This window comes from Dermacentor variabilis, chromosome 4 (assembly GCF_050947875.1).
Source record: "Dermacentor variabilis isolate Ectoservices chromosome 4, ASM5094787v1, whole genome shotgun sequence".
Taxonomy (NCBI): Eukaryota; Metazoa; Arthropoda; class Arachnida; order Ixodida; family Ixodidae; genus Dermacentor; species Dermacentor variabilis.
Genome location: NC_134571.1, coordinates 36,515,033 through 36,537,803, shown reverse-complemented (window position 1 = coordinate 36,537,803; position 22,771 = coordinate 36,515,033). Strand labels below are relative to the sequence as shown.

Sequence of the window (22,771 nt, the reverse complement as noted above, 5' to 3'; positions counted from 1 at the left end):
GATAATAAGTTTAAAATTATCAGGAGTATCGAGGACAACACAGCTCTCGACGGCCTAAAGGCTATACTTGACAACGCTAAAGAAGATAACATTACCTTACGAGTTCTTGTTTCGCTTACCTGCCAAACCCTCACTCAAAGTGTTCAAGTAAGGAAGAAGAACAACCGACTAAAGCAGTTTTAAACTTGGAATAACAGCAGATATGGCGAATTATCTTTAGCATTACTCGAAGAAAGAAACAGATTTAATACACCCCCTTCCTCCCATTTTGTCAAAAAGAAACACAATACTTCATGCAAGCCTTGGAACATGGTGGTTCTAGATAAAAGACTGTCTTCGACAGACATCTTAGTTTCGCTTCAGTGACACTCAGAGAGCAGGTAGATTGTAATCTAACGCAGGAAAGACTAAGACTGTGCTCAGATCTAATAAGACTGCACGCCGTATTCTTGAACGACGCAGAGCTTTTCTCTCTCTCTCTCTCTCTCTCTCTCTCTCTTTTTCTTTTTTTTGATGATGTACTTTTGTCTCGTGTACTCGTCCTATCTACGCACGAGGGAGCCTGATGAAATATGGTATATTAAAAAAAAATAAAATATGTAATGTACCGTTTCTCAGCAGACATTGTGTTGACGATCTTGCAAAACTTATAAGAGGCCTTACTCTAATCCAGTGTATGCGCGCTCCAGTGAGAGGATGTAATAGAGCCTACTTCACTCTGCTTAGGTTAGAAAAACACGCGGCCTTTCTGTCGTTGTTGTTTTCATTTTTATACCTTATACACCTGCTGAACAATATAAAGTTATGAGCATGAAATTGAATTGTTGTAAGGAGAAAAATATAAGAAGAAGAAAACTAGGCTCAATCAGAGCTTCGTCTTCTTCTGTCTCGCACTAAGCTTCGAAGTGAAACGCAACTGGAATTCCCAAATGGGTAATTGTGTGCGCGGGGACGACGTCGGAGACAGAGCTAAATAAGAGAGAGAGAGAGAGAGAGAGAGAGAGAGAGAGAAATGAGGAGAGCACATTGAGAGTGAAAGGGAAAAAGCGTAAAGGTGTAGGTGCATTCAGTCGTTAATTACAGCGCCTACGTGCGTGCGGGTATTATTTCTTGGGCTTCGTTAGTTCTTGCTAGCTAAAAATAGAGCCTGGCTTTCATGCCAACGAAAAAAAAAGTTCTTTCATGGTTTATTTTTCCTGGGAAGCCCACCATAAGTCTCGGAAGGTTTGGAGGACGTTATTACTCACGTCGAAACACTAGTTCTGAAAGGACACCTACGCAGGTATTTCTCTTCTTAGACAAAGCCTTCACGATGCACATAACTTGAACGAAATGCTGGGGTCCGCATTTACTCGGGCCCTGACAAGCTTGTCCGTCGAGTATTTAACTGTTTATCTTTCAAGTGGTCCATTTGCGTTTACAGACACCCCACTAGAAGCTGTCGAGCTTGCCAAAACCCACAGCTGTTTGTTGTGCCCGCTAAACTTTATATGCTCTTGGGTGCATCCTGTGATGAGAACTATGGTACAGGCTTGGGAATGGCAATAATAGCACGGCAAGCGCGGGATAGCACTTCCTAACTCCTGTGACTTTCTCTCGACTAGCGATGAAGAAAGAAATTGTTTCCTCTAGTTATCATCTTGCATCTTCACGTAGCCTTCACTTAAACATCTTCGTTTGCTCTTGGTCCAGCCAATATTTTGTGCGACTGCCCGCAGTACAGTCCACAGAGGGAATTCCTTCGCCACGAACTCAACCAGCTGGACGACCGACCACTATTGGATGAAAGAATTCTACACCATCGACAGGACGTAACATCACAGAGGAAGGCTGTGCAAGCGCTACTGCGCTTCTTGCTATCCACCGGCCTTTGTGAACGTCTCTAACTGGAACGCCCTTCGTGTGTGTGTCTCTGTGTGTGCATTTTTAACCCTTTCCTCTCTGTCTTCCTTCTAATTACCTATCTCCCAACCCCAGTGTAGGGCAGCAAACTGAAGACTAATATCTCGTTAACCTCCCTGTCTTTCCTCTTCATCTCTCTCTCACTCTCTTTCTCTTGGTCCAGCCATCTTCATCTATCCTTCTTACATCTTTCTTTGTTCTAATTCGCAAGTGCGCTCCTCTGCCCTGCACAACTGCCGAACTAAAGGCAGCATTGTCAGTGATAAAAAAATTTAGTGCGTCCGGTGTTCCAGCAGGCGCGGGCACAAACGCGATCGGCCAGATTGGTGGCACGAGCTGGTGGTGCAAAGCTGAACCACACAAACACAGAGCTAATTCCTATATTCTGCTTAGCTGCTGGTGTAAATTTTCGCAGCGGCGTAATCGTGTTCACAATTACGTTGCTACCATAAATTTGCACCAGCAACGAAGCATAATATAGCAGGTTACTGTAGTTTAGCACTGTGTTTGGTTGAGCTCTACGCCACCAGGCGGCTGCACCGCTCCGGTCGCTCACGTTTACGCCCCCGCACATTCGGCAATCCGCCCAAACCACCCCGTTTGCCGGAATAGCGGACAAGCTAAATGTCCTTATTGTTCAAATGAAAATGAAGCGTTATTTGCAGATGATGAAGCTTTTTCTTATGTTCATTATCACCGGGTGTATACTGAAAGCTGATGCGGACAAAGCATCAGAACAAAAGTATCTATCTATCTATCTATCTATCTATCTATCTATCTATCTATCTATCTATCTATCTATCTATCTATCTATCTATCTATCTATCTGTCTGTCTATCTGTCTGTCTGTCTGTCTGTCTGTCTATCTGTCTGTCTGTCTGTCTGTCTGTCTGTCTGTCTGTCTGTGTCTGTGTCTGTGTCTGTCTGTCTGTCTGTCTGTCTGTCTGTCTGTCTGTCTGTCTCACCCCGCTATTTCACGGACGGTTTCATCACGAAAACGACGGCTACGTATTCCACGTTATAAGAGAAGCAAACTGTGCTCATATGCGCTGAATGTAATAATTGCTGCAACGCCATCACCTTTGTGCGCCGCATCGTGGCGAAGCTTGTTTTACAATTATGAAAAGAGTTCAATGAGTCTTATTTCTTTTGCAATCTTTTTCTACCTCTCTCACGACACTCCTTTTTACGAACTATGCACAGAAACGCACACCGGTGTGCCGCCGCGGATAATCCACTCTCGGCAGAAGATCACAGCCTCTGTCGGAGACGCAGTGTCGCTTCCGTGCGTGGCCCACGGATCACCGCCACCAGAGTATCGCTGGTACCGCGAGGACGGCGGCCTCGTGTTCCTCGACCAGCGAACCTCACTCGTCGACGGTGTCCTTTTCATACGAAAGGCGGTAGTCGGCGACGCCGGGAAATACACCTGCGTGGCCAACAACAGTGCAGGAGAGGATCGGACCACTGCCGAGCTCGTCGTTACGGGTACGTTGGCGGCGCCGTCGTTTGACACCAATTCTATCACCATATCTTTTATAATACTTCTTTTTTTTTACTATTATTATATTTATGCATGTTTTGCCGGTCACGGCCACAACCGTTTCCTTGGCTGTCTTCTTTGGACGAGCTGTTTGCTGAAAACCTCTCAAACAGTCGACGTGTTAACTGACACCCCCTTCATTTACAGTGCATGGTTGTTGTCTGCCTAACATGGGCATATGATGCCAGTTCGTTTGTTCGTTCGTTTGTTCGTTTGTTCATTCGTTCGTTCGTTCGTTTGTTTGTTTGTTTGTTTGTTTGTTTGTTTGTTTGTTTGTTTGTTTGTTTGTTTGTTTGTTTGTTTGTTTGTTTGTTTTCTTCCATGCACTCGTTCCGCACTGAACTGGCTTTCATACATTTTTCTACTTGTCATTCTGCAGTTTGCAAGTGACTTATGGTATATCATATATTTCCTAAAGCATCGTTCTCCCTCCCCCACCCCCCTCCCCCGCCTTCCGTTCACCAACCAATATACAAAAAGATATCGCTCTGAAACCAATCCCTGAGCCTCATTCTCCCGAAGTGAACTGACCGCGTGCGATAACGCGCCGTGACTTCGAAACTAGCATATTTCGCTGCACTGACTAGTTTTACGCGATTTGTGTCTTGTAACATGTATCACAAGTAAAATCGTGTGTACACTGCGCCGCAGCGCAGCTTACATATTTCCGTGGTATAACTGCTGGTAAGCATTTAGACACGTGTGCTTCCTTTCTTTTCAGCTGATTCATTGCCCCATTGTGCTTATTTCGTTTCGATTTTTTGTATATTTAGCCAGGAACGCGTCCGAATAAAGTTGAACTAGTTAAACGGCGCTGCGTCGTTCACGTCTCTGCCATATGCGCACGGTGCGCCAAAACGAAAGGAGAACGCCAGATTTGCGTTCACCGTCGACAATTTGCTTCGTTCCTGCGCTGAAATAAAAAAGTTGTACGAGCGAAATTCTTCATCATTCGGACTATGTTGCAGTAACGGATAGTTACATTCGAGCTCACATGTCAGACGAAGTCACAATTTTTAACAGAGATCAAGCGTCGCCTTTCGTAGTGGTGCATACTGTACTGTATGCGCCTTTTTCTTTAGAGGAATGGCCTACGCTACCGAGCCGCTCCCTTGCTAAGGAACCTCAGTTCACGGCCCCACCGGAGCCTTCTCCGGCCATTGATGATTCACCTAAAACAAATCGTCAAATCATCTCGGTGCTACGTTCCCTCATGGAGGCCATCCGAACGATATTAGTTGACATGGGGACACCGTTTGCTCGAAGCGCACTTAAATTGCTGGACGCCTTAAGCCCAGTGCTTGAATCCCTCAACTAGAAAGATGGCTACCCATACCCCATCCTTCCGAAAAGAAGTCAAGGCAGCATCCGTCATACAGTGGAACGCCAGAGGGCTAAAATCACGAATTTCAGATTTCCGTCAGTATGTGTACACCAATGTGCTTCCACTCATCGTCATTTGTGAGCTCAACTTGTCGAAACCAATCAGACTGTCAGGCTACGAATGCATCATGCCATCAACAAATAGTGCATGCAGCAAAATCATCGTTTTTGTTCGTCGTGAACTCACTTATGTTTTGCAACCGATTGCGCCCCACGATGACAATCAGTATATATGCATCACAGTTAAAAAGAACAAACTCTTGTTTACTCTCATAGGCGTGTATATATCGCCTTCCAGCAATTTCGATACTAAAAGATTAGCGGATATCTTGAGTGTTTGCCCCGCCCCATGGGTCATCAAGGGAGATTTCAATGCACACCATCCAGCATGGGGAATTGCAACGACAAATGCAAGAGGACGAAGATTATCAAGCATCGCCTACAACTTATTCTCTTGAACGATGGTAGTCCTACCTTTCTTCGAGGCGTGACATACGGCAGCTGCCTCGGCCTTGCTTTCGTCTCCAACTCTCTCGCCAGATGTGTGAAGTGGTTTCCAGATATTGAGACACATGGGAGTGATCACATTCCCACCTATCTGGACATCAAAGGCTTGTCGTCTAGATCTGGCCCACGGAATACCATTCGGATGATTCAATGGGCCAACTTGAAATCTGATATGAAAGTTGCCTGCCGCGAGGGCCTACCCTCTAGGTTAGAACAAACAAAAATACGATGCAAAACGCCACTCGCATGCTGACGATATCTTACACGCGAAACGACTTCGACATAGAATTAGAGTGACTTCGAGCACTTCGTCGCCGGGCGGAACGTCGATACCGGCGTACAAAATCAATCCATGACCTTAGGGCAGCCAGGAGGATGCAAAAGAAAATTCAGCGTCGAATGTATAGATTAGCGTCGGAACGTTGGGCAACGTTTTGCCAGACACTCGACCCCCGTAAGCCGCTGTCTCACATTTGGAAAACGGTGCAAGGTCTGCGTTACCTTCCGGAACAGCGTTTTCCATTCAAGGCGCTCGCGCTTTTCCAAGGGCGACAAGACATCGATGTCGCAGAAGACTTTTGTGCGCGGATGGCTGACCAAGCGACACGTCCAGATCCTCCAGCCCGAGATGACATCCCCCATTCTCGTGATTGCCGCATGGACTTTCCTTTTACAGTGGAGGAGCTCGAGGCGGCACTAGCTGTCTGCAGGCGCTCATCATCTCCGGGTCCAGATGGTATATCATACCGAGCCTTGTCCTATCTCGGAGAATCCGCACGGATAGCATTATTGAGTCGCTACAACACCTCATGGCAGGAGGGAAATGTTCCTGACGAATGGAAAGTGAGCCGCCTGGTGTCAATCTTGAAGCAGGGCAAATCCCCGCTAGAGCTCACCTCTTACCGCCCAGAAGCGTTGGCGAGCTGTGTAGGAAATATAATGGAACGGATGATCCCTGGCCGCCTGGAATGGTACCTTGAACACTACAAGATTTATCCGAAACCCATGGCTGGTTTCCGACGTGACCGCTCTTCCATCGACAATGTAGTTGATCTCGTTTCATATGTCCAGCATGAAAGGTCCCGTAAACGTTTATCTGCAGTTTTATTCTTAGATGTGAAAGGGGCATACGATAACGTATTACATGAGGCCATTCTCGACGATCTTGTGATGGTTGGCCTAGGTGGTCGAGTATTTTTGAGGATTGCAAGTTACCTATCTGCAAGATCATTCTATGTGTTAACTGACGATGGCCCAACTACGCAACGCTATACCAGCAGGGGCGTTCCTCAAGGCGGTGCTCTCAGCCCGACGCTATTCAACCTCGCTCTTACTGGGCTTGCTGAACACTTGCCAACTACCACCAAAATTTCAATATACGCAGACGACATCTGTGTCTGGACTTCGGCAGTCACACGTCGTCCGATACGTGCACGGCTTCAAAGAGCGGCTACTTTGACAGCGAGCTACTTGTGTGGTAAGGTCTCAGCATATCACCAGAAAAATGCGCCCTAGTGGCATTTACTAGCAAACCAATGACGCCTTATGTCATCTCAATCAATGGGCGGACCATTTCCTATGTCAGAACCCACAGATTTCTTGGCGTAATTATCGACCGAGACCTCAGTTAGAGCCCGCACGTGGCCTACATGAAACGGCGCCTGACAGCAACCTCCCAGTTGTTTAAATAATTGACAGGAAAGACGTGGGGGATGTCAGTAGACGCAATGCTGAGACACTACAGAGCTCTCTTTCTCGGTTTTTTAAGATACAGTCTACCTGTACTGAACAACACCTGCAAGACAAATATTCGTGTTCTGCGGGCAGCACAAGCTCAAGCACTCAGAGTTTGTCTTGGTTTGCCCAGATGCACGTCAACTCAGGCAACTATTGCGATTGCTCGGGACCATCCAATGCAAACTCACATCACGGTGGAAGCCCTGAGAACGCATATCAGACATTTTGCACGTGCCCCCTATCACCACCTTGCAACACTACCTTCAGACAGGCACCAAGCATCATTCTCTAAACCTATCGTCAAGTACAACGACAAACTTCCCTCAGGCTTCACCGCTGCATCTAAACCATCGATACCCCCTTGGTGCCTTGTCAGCCCCACAGTCCATTTCAGCGTACCAGGAATCGGGAAAAAGTCTGAGCTGCCGTCGCCTGTGCTGAAACCACCGTCTCTGCTTGTTCTGCACGAGAGGTACGCGGACAGTGCACATATTTATACTGATGGTTCCACAAACATCCAGTGTTCGTCCGGTGCTGTGGTCGTCCCAGCAAGAGGTATTACCATCAGCTTTGGGACTGACCACCCAACGACATCTACATCTGCGGAACTAGCTGCTCTTCGCGCTGCACTTTGTTTCGTAAATCGGGAACCACCTCGACAACGGTCAATTTTCAGTGACTCAAAGACAGCCCTACAATCTGTGCTATCAGCTCTGCGTCGCGGGCCATTCGAACAGCTAGTACTCGATATTAGATGCCTACTCCATACATCACATGAGAAAGGACATCACGTGACGTTTCAGTGGCTGCCAAGTCACTGCGGCGTCATAGGAAATGAAGACGCCGATAAAGCCGCTCGGACAGCTCTTGAAGACACAGGAAGAGGCCATACCACTTTCACGGTCCGACGCAGCCAGCAGACTTCGAGTGCTTGCACGGGAGATCACTCTCGCTCTATGGTGCACACCAAGCAGCCAGACCAACCGGAGCAATCGTCAACAGGACCTGCCCTCCTTGATGCATCTCTGTATGCCAACTGGACTCCGCCGAAGTGAGGCCACCCTGCTTTATCGCTTATGGCTAGGGGTGGCCTTCACGAAATCTTACTCGTTTCGCATTGGAAGGGCCGACAATACTCTCTGCAATGCCTGTCTTTGCGAGGAGACGCTGGAACACATTCTGTGTGACTGTCCTGAATATAATGTTCAGAGACAGTCCATGGCGTCCGTTCTAGCGCACCTTGACAATAGACCATTGTCAGTTGCAACCATTTTCACATATCGCCGACAGAAGACATCGCAGCTGAAGGCGACGAAGGGACTACTTTGGTTTATGAAGGAGACGGGCTTGGACAAGTGGCTGTGACAGTGACGTTACGTACCGCGCAAGAGTGACAGACTGTAGCCAACGATGTGTGTGCCGTGTTTTGTGCTCTCTATCTCTTCTCCCCATCTTTCATCCCCCCATCCCACTCCCATGTGTAGGGTACCAAACTGGTTAGGCTAAACTGGTTAACCTCCCTGCCTTCCTTCTCCTCTTTTTCCTTCCTTCCTTCCTGCAATCTAACTGCCTGCGCAGAGCCCCTGGGTGCGCATATCCAGCCGGCGCGGCAGCAGGTGCGCGTGGGACAGCCGATCACCATCCGGTGCTCGGTATCCGGACATCCCGTGGCGGGAATCACGTGGCGCTTCAACCAGCGAACTCTGGCGCTCAGCGAGAGGGTCGCGCTGCTCTCGGCAGACGCCCTGGACATTCGCTCGGTGCACAAGGAGGACAGGGGCATGTACCAGTGCTTCGTGCACAACGACGTGGACTCAGTGCAAGCAAGCTTCGAGCTGGCGCTTGCAGGTAAGACAGCGCGCTCAGCGCGTGAATAGGCATTTAGATCCTTTTGCTATCCGCAGGCTATTATTATCTGTGCGTGCTGATCTACGGGACATTTGCTGTCTGTGGCCGGTTAGAGTATAGTCATTTCGGAAGCTCCTTCGCACTTTGGTCCTTACAGCGGATGGTATATTTGCATTTCCTCGGAAAAGCGCCTGTCTATGGACTTATAGCTATTCTTGGTTTACGGGCCGTCTCTGAATGGCCTGTTGACTGCATAGACCATAAATGATCAAAGTTCAATTTCACAATTTTAAAGGACAGCCTATGCACTACTTTGTACAGGCTTCTCTATACACTCTCTGTGGACAGACTTTAGGCAGTTTGAAGATGTCTATAGCTAATGTATAAATGTTGCGCATAAATTCCCCTAGATCTGTAACGGATCCGCGAAATAAGTTCTCGCAAAGGGTGAATGGCCTAAATCTTCCCTCGCAGAGGACCTGCCCCAGTTCCAGGAGACATTCGGCGGTGAGACGGTGCAGGCGGGCACGAGGCTTTCGCTCAAGTGTTCGGCGTCCGGGAACCCGCTGCCGCAGATCACGTGGTCTCTGGATGACGCGCCCGTGCCGGAAACGCACCGCGTGCGCTTCGGCGACTACGTCACGCAGTACGGCGTCGTGGTCAGCTACCTCAACTTCTCACTCGTCCAGGTCGAAGACGGCGGCGAGTACCGCTGCACCGCCAACAACGGCGTCGGCACGCTACACCACGCCGCCAGGATCAACGTGCCCGGTGTGTGTGCAGCACGTGGTCCTTTGTGTGACCGTTGAACACGTGGCCTAACGTTGCTTGCTATGTGACACTTAACTGAAGCTAGCTCCGAAACGCAGGACAACGTTCCGCTTTCAAATCTGAAATGATTTGCTGCATGAATCTGCGCGCTCGAACGCAAATGTTGACTCATGGACTCAGTACGTGGATCCCTCGAACGAAGAGCATGATGGAAGCAGAGATGAACTCATGAGTACGTGCGACAAGTGAGAAAGAGCGTTTGCAGCGTATACAGGGCGTCCCACGTAACTTTAGCCTAACTTTAAAAATATGCATTTGCCACGTAGATGGACCGAATAAAGGTAATGTTGTTTGCCGTTGCTTGTAGATACTCAAATTCTTTCATTCTCAATTCTCAATTTGTTCATTCGGTCAAATTAGATAATTATCTTTAATTATCAATCAACTTATCAAAGATAATAATTAGTTGAAAAGTCTCAAAGAAAAAATTGTAGAGTGACATGAAAAACTCCCGATACAGCTTTCTGTTGCTCAATACGTGCTACATAAAAGTGTTTTCCCGAGCGTGAAAAAAAGCCCGCAAATGCGCGCAAAATTGCGGCGCGGATGGCCGCTCGAGGCATTTTGCGTGCCTCAGACTCTCTCAGACATTATCAGACACTCGAGCCACCCATAATGCTTGAACCAAATTTCGAACCCTTCTTCTCAGGCCCTACAACTCTCCAAATAGTGTCTTATGTTCTTCAAGTAATCGCAAATTTGACCTAGCAACACCATAATTTTCTCCGTTGGCGTTTGTTTGGAAACGTATAACGTGCGAGCAACGAGGCGTTAGCTCTCGGAAAATTGCGCTCATTGCAGAACGTTTTTGCAGGCCGACCTGTTGTCCGGCCGATGCGGAACCTGACGGTCGTCGCCGGAGAAATTCTGAGCATAGTATGTCCTGTGGCCGGATACCCACTCGAGTCCATCAACTGGGAGCGAGGTACTGTATATATGTCGGGTTTATGGGGACCGTCGCTTTTTGAATTTTTGGACGCACGTAAGCCGGTAAAATATTTAACGTGTTAAATTTTTACCACGCTGCATGCACGACGCTGCATCGGTTATTAACACTGATCGCGGCCACTTATTGTAATTAAATGAAATCAGTTCGCTTGCTAATCAGCAGCGTCAAGAGAATAAGAGCGTAGCAGCGCTAAAACAAATATACCTTAAAGTTTAACTGAAAAAACAATTACTCCCTTCCAGCGTGCATCTTGGAATCAATGCGAGGCGAAGCCTTCGTGGAGCGGTTAATAAAATGCTATAAATTTGTCCATTTCATTCCTGCATCTTCGGAGTAACGAAAACTGGCACGCGCGAATGTGCTCACGCGCTCCCGTGCTATATATATATATATATATATATATATATATATATATATATATGACATCAATTTTCTCTTCGGCAGCACTGTAATAATATGTTGAGCTTTGAAATCCTACATTATTATCTTACGCACTCATTATAAGCCAAATATACAAATATATTTGTATGAACCATTCGGAAAGACAACAGCAGTACCTAGCAGCAATGGTCATGAAAGTCCAGGAGCGTTCGCAAATAAAGGTTTGCTTTATAATGAATGCGTAAGATAATCATGTCGGACTTCAAGGCTCAACATACTATTACTGTACTGCCGAAGAGGAGATTGATGCTTTAGCCCGAAAACCACGACGCTTATGAACGATATCTTGCTAGAGTATACCGGCAATATATGTTTTCTGTGAACAGCGAACAACTCACTCAGTCGAATAGTTAAGTAACGTCGAGCCATTAAACACCAGTAAAACCATAATCATCGATAACGTGCAAGGCGCTATGAACATTGCCTGATATGTGTAGCCGCCGCTGAAGTACACGAATAACGTCGGTGTTATGGATGGCAGCAGTCCAAGACCTCATCTCTGTAACTTGTGAAAGGTCGCACATTTACGAGTACGTCAAGCTGCCTTGAGAAAACTGTACACGGGAGTAAACAAAGTGAGCCCAGCCGTTGGCGGTTTACAACAATAATAAAAAAAGAGGCCGAAGAAATTTTCTAAGAAACCCCACGTGGGGCACCAGCGCTTAACTGAGGTAGAACGGCGCGCGTCATGAGGAAGGAAATGAGAAGTTCGTCAGGCCCGCAACCCACCATACGTCAAGCAATTTGGACTCTTCATCTTTTGAGTTAAATGAAGGTCCTAGAACTCGAAACCGTAGAAAAAATTACTAGGGAGCGCCAGAGGGTCCTAAATAATTTACTTAATATAAATGATTTTTTTTACGAATCAGTTTCTGCTTCGTTTCCCAGGTAGTGTACGTGTCATGACGTCATGGCGCAGAAGATGGTCACGTGGGAGCAGAAGAACATCGTGAGGTATCGTAACGTTTCGGCAATCGTTCCGGCTTTCTGTCGTCTGTTATGTTGAATATTAGCATGGCGGACAGCTCAGCAAGCCGAAGTGAGTGCCAGGACGTCACGATGTTGTGCTCCCACGTGACCACCTTCTGGGTCATGTTATCATCAGATGTACTCTCGTGGGAAGCAAAACCGAGACTGGTTTATAGAAAAACTTCTATAATAGGTTAAAGTAACTATACAGTAGTAAAAGCTTCAATAGTATTTTCGTTTTCTAGGGTTTCGACGCCGAATACCTTCGTTCAATGCAAAGAAAGAAGTCTAGAACGTTATGTCAGTACTCGTTTAATCCGGTACTGTGCAGCGGGTGTCCGGCTGCCCTACAATCACCGGCAGAAAGTGCACGACAACGGATCCCTCGAAGTGTACCACATGGAGAGGGCCACGGACGAAGGACCGTACACCTGCGTCGCCAAGGACAAAGACGGCCACACTGCACAGAGCACCGTCTACATCAGCGTCAAAGGTGAGCATCGTTCGCGACGAACACATTTTCTTTTTTTAATTGCGTTAGCATGAGGAGTGTAAAGTTGGAAAGTAGAGACGTAAGCGGTTGAAAAAAACATTGAAAACTTAAGAAAAAAAACAGGTTCTTTTCGTTCTTTTTTCCAAGCAGAATAAAACTGAAAAAAAAAAGGAAGAGCTTCCCCGCAGAATTTTTCTGTTATGATGCGACTCCTTTCAAAGTATCTAAAGGTTTGGTAAAAAGATGGAGTTTTGGAGTCTGCGAATTACCTGTATCAATCCACGTGGTGGCAAGGACTTTGCTTCAACCAAACTTTGAGCCCCCTCGCCCGTCGCGTACTGCAGATTCCCCCGTTTTCTGCGACATGTGAAAGAAACTGGTTCGAGTTTGGAAATGCGCACGCCAAGCTACGCAACAGGCTCGCAGGGGATCGCGTGCCAAAATTTGTGTACGCGCACTCGAACCTCAACGTCCGAAATGCTTCGTCCGCTGCAAAGCGAAGCGCCGACGCGTGAAGCGGAAACGAATCGGACACAGACTGATACAAATGTCGGTCTTGACACTTTGAAGTGAAATCAATGCCTTCACGTGAAATCGTACCTAGGTTTTGAACCCCGAAGCTCTGCTAGGACTTTTGCGATGCGATAATGTAACAAATGTGTCGGATGTTTCATAGCTCTGTGCGCAATCGTCTTATATATATATATATATATATATATATATATATATATATATATATATATATATATATATATATATATATATATATATATATATATATATATATATATAATCACAAGAAGCCGACAAACACATTCTATAACAGATTTTAAGAAATTTATAAAAACTTAGTGTAAAATATTGCCCTCCAAAGGCCCAGATGTATTTGTGAGCTGTCAAACTGTATTTTTCTGCTAAAAAATAAATAAAAAGCGCTAGTGAGAACCGCACATCCTTGGTCGACCAGTCAAGTGCTTAATTGACTAGACACTCCAACATTCTAGCTCAGGCTTCGCCGCCTTTAATTCGCATCCTCTAAATCGCTCCAAAAATTTCACGACTCATACTCAGTCAAGCAGTCACGCTCGCAGAGTTTTTTTACAACCCTGGCGCCTTTTTTTTTCTTTACATGGTATATAAAGAATCTATGCAAAGTTGAGGAACGTGGCTGCCGTCATGACCTCGCTCAGTTGACCTTAACTAAAGTGCGCCCTAACAGAAAACTTGTACGTCCAGCTGAAACAGTCGGGTCGACGCAGCGCCACGTATTACGCGTGAGTATCCTCGCCTGCTGGCTAGCAAGACGCGCGTAGCTTCGCGCTGACACGCCTAGAATGCCACGCCTCGCCACGCGAGAGCCGCCGTGCTGAGGCACGCGCTACGTGAGATGAAACTGCAGCTTGCGCTTAACGCAGCGACCCTACATAGCGCTCGAAACACGACCCACAAACAATGACCGCGCGGAAAGGAGTGCGCGACTTTCACGAGTACACGACACCGTGGAACGTAATAGTTTCCGTGTCGTGGCTTATGCTGGCTGGCAGTCAACGTTGCTGTAATAGATGTGCACGCGAACTCTCAGCGCATTATTCTGGATGTCGGAATGTGACAAAGTTCGCGTCTCCGAAGTGGGAGGTGGTGTATATCGTCAGCGAGGGAGGAGCTTAGAAGATTATTTGGATTGTTGGTGCTACGTGATTTATTTGCGAAATATTCCTAAAACACACACACACACACACACAGGCACACACACACACACACACGCACACACGCACACACACGCACGCACATACACACACACACGCACGCACACACACACACACGCACAGCGACCAACCGACAAATCTATCTATCTATCTATCTATCTATCTATCTATCTATCTATCTATCTATCTATCTATCTATCTATCTATCTATCTATCTATCTATCTATCTGGCCTGCATAGCTTCCTAAGTCCTCGTACTATGTATGTTCTCTTCCGCTTCCTTCTTTTATTCACCCCTTCACTAACTTCTCTCTTTCTCCTTCCCCCTCCCTAGGTTCGTTCTTTCCTGCTATCCTCTCTTCGTCACGCTCAGTTTTCTAGCTTCATTATTTTTTCTTTTCGCACGCTTCCCGTCCTTTCCTTACCTCACTCCTTCCATAATTTTATCTTCCTGCCTGTGAACTGTCCATCATGTCAAAGCGAGAGGCTGTGCCTTTGTCGGCAAACAGAAGCTGGTTTACGAAGTCGACACTTAAATGATGAAACCAAAGACGTAACCTAAGATGCGTAATCTTCGTTTAATTAAAAAACGAAATTGCACTCTTCTCAACTAGAATTAGTGAAGTGTACTTTAAACTTTTATTATAGCTACAGAATGACTAAATGGCGAAATGCGGATATAGCAAAAATTCTGATGTAATGTTTTTTTTTATTTTTGTTGTCGGGTCGCGGCAATTTCACTATAAGGAGGTTCTACTGCATTGACTGATGGTCTTTAAGAGGAAGCTTTAGCTCGGGTGCTCCTACCTAAATAGATGCAAAAAAAGAATTCGCTTTTCTCGGCAACTACTGCATCAAAATTTGACGAGCTTTGTTGCATTTAAAAGAAAAACTTAAAATCTAGTGATCCTTTGTTACGAATTTTTCACTTAGATTGTCAATTTTTTATTAAAAAGTGGTAAAAATTAATAATTTTCAGAAAACGATATTATCAAGTTTACAACTCTCTAAGTCAGCAATGAGAAATGATATCACAATTCTGTGAATTGCATATGATAGTACATAGGACATAGGACATCTGATAGGACAAAATTAATATGTTACACATGAATCTAAAAAAGCTCATTAATATGGAACTGCAGCTTTCGCAGAACGCTTGTACACAACGTAACAAATTGACGTAAGATATAAATTGACCTAACGCATTTGCCCGCTTTGAATTATCTAATGGATGCCGTTCGCAGAACCGCGATATCTGTTCTTGATGCAGAGCTATTAATTTGTACACTTCGTGCTTTTATATTCTTCGAACTTTCGAATTTTTCAAACTTCTTTTAACAAAATTCAGGCCCTAAATAGAAATTTCGCTTAAGCAGTCACTGGAATTTAATTTTCTCTCTCAAATGCGACAAATTTCATTAAGATAGGTCCATGGGTTATCTTAGAAAAGCGTTTCTGCATTTTACATGTATTTGAATAGGCCGCGTCGGAGTTGGGCCCGAGCTAAAGCTTCCTCTTAAACCTGCTGCCTAAACACGCGCGATGCAGTGAAGCCTGCCATCGAGCCATTCAGCTACCCGGCGTCCCTGCGCGAGGGTCAGCGGGCGTCGGTTATGTGCGCCGTGGTAAGCGGCGACCTGCCCATCAACATCAGCTGGATCAAGGACGGCGACCCCATCAGCGAGTTGAACCCGGACACGGCCGGCATACTCGTCAACACCGTGTCCGGCTTCACGTCCACGCTGCTCTTCAAGGCGCTGCGGCTCGAGTACCGCGGCAATTACACCTGCGTCGCCCAGAACGAGGCCGGCAGCGCCAGCCACTCGGCTGTCATGGTCATCCACGGTGCGTATGCACAACGCTCGTAAGCAGGCGTCGCGCAGAATCAGTCGGCTTTCGCTACGTCGGGCACGCCGCGGTGACTTAGCGACTGTGGTGTTGCGCTGCTAAGCACGAACTCGCGGGATCGAATCCCTGCCCCGGCGGCCGCATGTCGGTGAGAGTGAAATGCAAAAACAAAAACAAAGTGCTTGGGGTCACGTGAAAGATCCCCTGGTGGTCAAAATTATTCAGGAGTCCTCTACTGCGGCTTGCCTCATAATCAAATGGTGGTTTTGGCACGTAAAACCTCAGAATTCAATTTCGTTATGTCGACATCTAATTTAGCCTTAACACTCGAGCCCCGAAGGGCAGCCATGCTGCCTCGATTATTGGTTCTGTTGCAGATATGGTATAGCCTACATTACAACACACTGATAGCATTTCGCGTTTAAACGTGCCCTTCTTAGGCGGTTCCCATATCTTTAATTTCTCACTCTCACTTCTGAGTTATTTTCGGCACACTTGTGGGCACTTCACAAGCACGACGGAAATATGCCGAGAAAGTATGCATTAAGAAGTCCAAGCCGAATGCCCCATATACTCTTCTTGGAGACCAGAAGTGTGCGTTGCGCGCTTGAGTTCTTGCATAGGACATTTCATACGGCGCAAGTTTAAACAAGAGTTCACTTTGAACGAAAGTGAAAGAAGTGGACAGAAAGAGACAGGGACAAGCGCGTACTTGCACTGCTGTATAAGCCTGCAAGCATGAACCAACTAAGGCAAGCGACACATTTCATGAAGCTACATTTCAAACGCGATTCGTATGATCCGCAGTCTCATAGCCAATACGTAGAGGCCGATAAACTAAAACGTATTACGAACAAAAGGAGTGAGCTATGTATAGACGCCTCAGATTAAGTTTCAGGTACGTGCATCGATAAGTGGATATGAAGCACTTTAGCCAGGTTCATCTGCTTCTTATTCACGTGTCACCTGCAGTAACGCGATGGGCGTAAGCCCAGGCAAAGCTCTGATTAAAAAGCACACCTACAATTTTCTCTCTTTCTCTGTGTATTTTTTTTAACGTGTGCCACACAAAGCAGGTTAAGCGTGACGACGAGCCTGTACGGCTTTGTGGCTTTGTAAGGGCGGCGCGCCTGATGTCTCCTTCGGTGTCTTCAGAGCCGCTGGGACAAGTTATATGAAGTTAAATTAGAAGCGATCGATTGCTCGTCGGTGCTCTGCAGGCGACACGAGAAGGGTAAAACAAACTGCCGCCTGTATGGTAACTTTTCGCTCGCGCTTTCCTGCCAAGTGTCCTTTCATGGTCACTTAGGCCACCTATTGCTTACGCTTATGCGTGGGACAGCTTACGCAAAACATTCAAGTTTTACCATCTATTTTAAAACAGATCTCGCTTGATTAAGTATAGCTCAGTGTAAGAACTTGGAAGTTTGAACTACTGCACAGCGAGAGAACCCAGCACAACAGTAAGATGACACTTATCAAAGACCCCTCCCCTCCCCCCACACACACATACTTTACTGCCCTGTATTGTGCACAAACTAAGTAAACACGCATACTGTACGCTTTACTGTACAGTGTATGTCCGTGTTATCGCTCTGTGCTGGTTCTGATTTTTAAAAAATGCTGGAGCAAGCAGCCCTCCTCAAATGCTGCGTTTATTAACAAAAAGAAATCCAGTGTTCGCCTTATAATACAGTTTGGTGTGTTATTTATTTGCAGTAAAGCACTGAGATCGGCCTGAGCTATAGATTGCTCTTGCTTGCTACTCTGCATTAGGAAAGCGGGACGGATGATGAATAGAAAGAAGGTCGCATGTGTCCTTCACCTTGTGACATCCCCACAGCTGTGTGTCCAGTCCAGTAGCTTGTAAAAAAGCTAGAGTCATTATGTGCCGCTTCCATCCATGTCAAGGACCATGTCAAGTCATCAGATAGTAGTCGGCTATCGAGGTGTGCAATCGAACAGATTGGTTCGGTGCATCAACGTCGCAAAAGCTTTGGAGCGTACACTCCCCATTAAGCGGGCACAACCCTTGTACAACTCCTGCAATGTTGTTGAGCTTCATAACTGCAAAACGTCTCTAACTTAAGGACGTTAAGCTTTGTTTAGCGCTTTGAAAGGACAGAAAAACAGAACCCCTAGCGTGTTTGGATTAAGTGGTATCTTTAAGTGGCTGACCATTTGAGTTATCAGCAGAGCGTAACATATTAATTATGTAGTTGATCAATATGCAAGACTTACCGCGGCTTTCTTTTCTTTTTTTTATTTATTAGTTCCACCGCAGTGGATTATCGAACCAACAGAAACATCTGTCATCAAGGGAAAAAGTGTGGTCATCGACTGTGAAGCAGATGGTTTTCCCAAGCCAAGGATTCGATGGACGAAAGCCGAAGGTTTGGAAAGCTTTTTCGTTTCTTTTTTCCTACTGTACGGTAAACAAAAGAGATGAACCTAAAGAGAGAGAGAGAAAAAGAACTCAATAAATTCGGCGGAAGCACCTTGCTTGAAGATGCCCCGACTGGCCGCTCCTGTCGCTGCCATTTTGGCAACAGTGAGTCAAGATTTTCTCTTCAGTGGTTGCATTTTCAGTTATATGCAAAGTACAGCCGATTAAGCAGTTATCGAAATTTTCATTTCAAGGCTGAGACATAGTTAAGTGCAGCAAAATAAGAGACGAACAGAAGGCACTGGCCTTGTTCTTTGTTTCTCATTTCGCTTATTATTGCCTCGACCTTGAAAAATGCACCAACTAGCCCAATTGTGTTGTTAACAATTTTATTTCAATGCTCGCTGTACACCTTCACTCGCGCTATATCGGCGTCGCATGCATTCTGTGATCGATCGCCTTCGGAACCTCTTGACCACTTCATTTCCCCACACATTGAACCCTAGCAACTCCAGTACGAGCCAACTTTTTTCGTAAATAAGTAATCAGTCCTCCGTTTTCAGAGTTCGACCTTTGTTAAAGACTGCGTCCTGTATTCTATTATCTCCTGTACAAGGCGCCGCACCGCTCCCAAGGTTACCCTGCAACATGGCGCAACAACCAGGAACTGTTGTGGCGGTCCTGGAGCGATACTTTAAAAGTGCCAATGCATGGTACGATGAACAAGGTATTGTACAAGTAGTTGGAACGTACGACAAGGTTATAATGTATGCAGTGGTGCTTTAAAAAATTCATCAACGATATCAACGATTACGATACTCTCTAATACGAAATTTGAGCGCAGCTGTTTAGGTATTTCGAATCCGCGATATATTGAGGGAAATAATTTCAATCCGAACAGCAGGGTCCCCTCGGCGGCGGCTTGTTTGGCAGCAACGGCACACGAAGTACATCCACCAGTTGCGTCACTCATTGTTCAGAAAGAAAAGCACGAACACGGAAACGCGTGGCTCGCACGGAGCGCATTCTGTAGCGACGCCCGCGCAGGCGAAGTACGACATGCTCAGTGGGTCCGAAGCCCGCGCCAGCGCTTTGTTTCCATATATAGCATCGGTGGACGCGCTCGCCGCATGCCTTAGTAATGACGTCTTAGGCGACGGGGTGACGGCGCGCTACGGTGCGCTGGATTTATACAATGGATTAGCTATCAGAGGTTGCTCTCTTTGGTAGCATGTACAGTAACGCTACGGTGCGCCCTACTATTGCGCCATATCGTAGTGCGTCGCCACCGTGGAGCACGTCTCTTGCGGCACTCCGCTTTCCTCCTCACCTCCTCCGCTTTCCTCCTCATGCTTCCACTATATTCTCCTCTTCGCGCTCCCTTCGCTGTCGCCATCTTTTATCCTCCGGTGCGCTACGCGTTCGCTCTTTTTTTTTTATCCATGGGTGGTGGAGTACGTCTCGTGTGGCACTCCACTTTCCTCCTCACCCTTTAGCCATACTCCCCTCCTTTGCTTTCGCCTCATGCTTACAATGTACCCTGCGCTCCTCCATCGCTTTCCTCCTCGCTCTCTCCTCGCTATCGCCGTTTTTCTCCCTCCGCTGCGCTCCGTGTTCGCTCTCTTTTGTCATCCTTAGGTGGGCTCGTTCGTTCTGCCGGTTGCGCCGACGCCGACGTGCAACGCAGAAGCGGGTGCCTAAAGCTGTACTCTAAAGAGACATAGCGGCACCAAACGTTCACCAAGAGCGTGAATTTTTTGTGTCAATCAGCCCAAGCCTCATTGCCGTATAAAACGGGCCCTTGTACTAGAACTATACTTTAGGAGTATTCATGCTCAGGAATTTTTAAGCATTGTCCCTTCAGCACTCTATTAAACTTGGTCGTAATACACCAGTGAATTTTTAAAATATATATATTCGCAAAGATCGATTTTCAACAAGCTTCAAGTCGGAACGTCAATTGAATCGTTCCTTTTAATAACATACCCATTTAAGGCATTTAGTCGGAGCTTAAGAATGCATTATAACATGTGTTTTGGTGCTGGCTAAAGCACAGCGATAACGCAGCACCACCTGCCGATTAGGTTGCGTAAATGTATATGGCATTAGAAGGAAGTACCCTGTCGACGTTATCAACAAAAACCTCCGGAAACTCGGCCGATCTTTTCAAATATAACTTCTTAAACGCTGCCAATAACTTAGGCTGGTGCATTACGGTGAAGTTCAACAAATTGCCGAAGGCGCAATGTCGAAAGTTCCTGGGCATGAAAGTGCTTCTCTATGCGTTTGTTTGTGCGTGCATGTGTGTGTGTGTGTGTGTGTGTGTGTGTGTGTGTGTGTGTGTGTGTGTGTGTGTGTGTGTGTGTGTGTGTGTGTGTGTGTGTGTGTGTGTGTGTGTGTGTATGTATGTAGCTTACTCGCTGCTTTTGTCTTATAGCACATCCCCGCACTGGGGTCCTCACGCACGCGTGCTCCTCGCATACGCAGGTGAGGCGGCGCGCGACTTCAAGCCGGTGATGAGCAGCGCGCACGTCCAAGTGTTCGAGAACGGCTCGCTGGCCATCAACGACGCCAAGGAGGAAGACGCCGGCTTCTTCCTCTGTCAGGCGACCAATGGCGTCGGACAGGGACTCAGCAAGGTCGTCAAGGTCACCGTGCACAGTACGCTCACCGCTATTTGCTGCGATTAGAAGCGAAAAACGTAAACAGAGGAGCAGGACGCCTGTAGGCTGGCACGGCAACTTCCTCCGGAAGCGGCACGACGCTTGCCTGCCTCTAAGAGGAAGAGATACGAAGGACACCGGAAACGAAAGACAAGAGAAACACAAAGAGCGGGAAGTGAAGGGAGAAAATGAACGAAGGGGTGAACGAGTCCGTTGAAGGTGCTCACGAATGTGCCCACAAAAGATGTTATCGAACGCGATAGAGGCTCAAGAGCAGAAATGCGCATAGGCTGTACAGAGACGGCGGCCCCTTACTCCCACGACCCTGACTCTGCTTTATATCGAGGGCTCGGCAGCTCAAAAAGAAAGCATTTAGTTTACGCGTAAGTAGAAAGGCTAGATATCCGAGCACGGAACCACCGCGTCATCTCATAGATGTATCTCATGCAGTCATGCAGTGTATCTGCAAAACCCATAGGCACTCGGTCAGCTCCCCTTCCCCTCTCGGCTGGCGAAATCAAGATATGACAGGGCGGTGTGCAGCGCAGTTATTGCTCTTGATTTCAATAAAACTTACAATACTTGTAAATCAGCAGTCATCTTATTTGCGTAGCCCAGGCAAGGACCATGCCCGCACGTCTAGTCACCATTACGCATGCGGACTGCTCGCCGGCTTCTCCACTCACACCATTAACTCGGCATAGCAGCTGCCGCCGTCGTTACAAGCTGCGCGGTCGCGTGTTACGACAGCGGTTCCGGGTTCTTCGATTTTTTTTTTTCGCCAGCCGAGATGGGAAGGGAAAGAGTTGTCATCTTTGTCTATGCCTCCACCCTGTTGTCAGACTAAACGCCGCATGCAACAGCCGCGTCACATCAGGGAGGAGCTTTGCGCATATCCTGGGCCTTACAACATAAAACTATTCCAATATGTATGTATTCCAATCTCCTGACGTCAAATTTGCGTAACCGCGACGCAAGCACCTGGTGGTCACCCGCAGGGTTTTCTGAACCGACCAATCAAACGCTCTCCACGTTCATAGAAGGTCACTTTTGTTTGCTTGAAAAACAAATAAAATTGCCTACATTGAGCGGCTTGTCGTATCTAATTGGCTGACAAGATGCGAGGAGCATGCTCAAGTGGAGAGGGATTCGATAGGGCAGAGCCAGTGCACTGAAAATTGATAACCGGATGAAGAGGGTGGTGGTGCCGGCGTCTGCGATTGGTCCGCTTTGCCTTACTAGCGCGGTGCAGCTGGTCGAAAATCGCGGTGGCGTGCAACGGAAGCTTAAGAATGACGCTAGAACGGATCCTCAGCAAAGAAGAGTTGGCAGAATGAGGTTGTAAACGTGCCGATAGTGCTCGAAAGCATTACGCGGCCACGCAAGAAGTTTTATCATGCGCAAATAAACTCATGCTCTCCGACAGGTGCGAGTAGCCAGCTGCTGAGCGATCGGCGGCAGCCATCTTTTATTCCTTTCGGAACGGGGCAGCCTGCGGCTACTCAGAAGAAAATTCAGTTTTGTTCGGCATAATAATGCATCTTTAATGCGCACACGTCACTTTG

The 22,771-nt window shown here is 46.9% G+C and overlaps 1 protein-coding gene across 2 annotated transcripts in view; it reads left to right on the top strand.

Moving 5' to 3' along the window:
- Positions 1-22,771, top strand: part of LOC142578935 (cell adhesion molecule Dscam1-like) — a 333,987-nt gene that overhangs the window by 271,223 nt on the left and 39,993 nt on the right. For both annotated transcript variants that reach the window (XM_075688644.1, XM_075688643.1), the window contains exons 5-12: positions 3,106-3,390; positions 8,651-8,920; positions 9,395-9,691; positions 10,566-10,676; positions 12,442-12,603; positions 15,858-16,154; positions 18,431-18,550; positions 21,031-21,204. In XM_075688644.1, the coding sequence (XP_075544759.1) occupies positions 3,106-3,390; positions 8,651-8,920; positions 9,395-9,691; positions 10,566-10,676; positions 12,442-12,603; positions 15,858-16,154; positions 18,431-18,550; positions 21,031-21,204 (1,716 nt within the window). The remainder of the gene's footprint in view (positions 1-3,105; positions 3,391-8,650; positions 8,921-9,394; positions 9,692-10,565; positions 10,677-12,441; positions 12,604-15,857; positions 16,155-18,430; positions 18,551-21,030; positions 21,205-22,771) is intronic.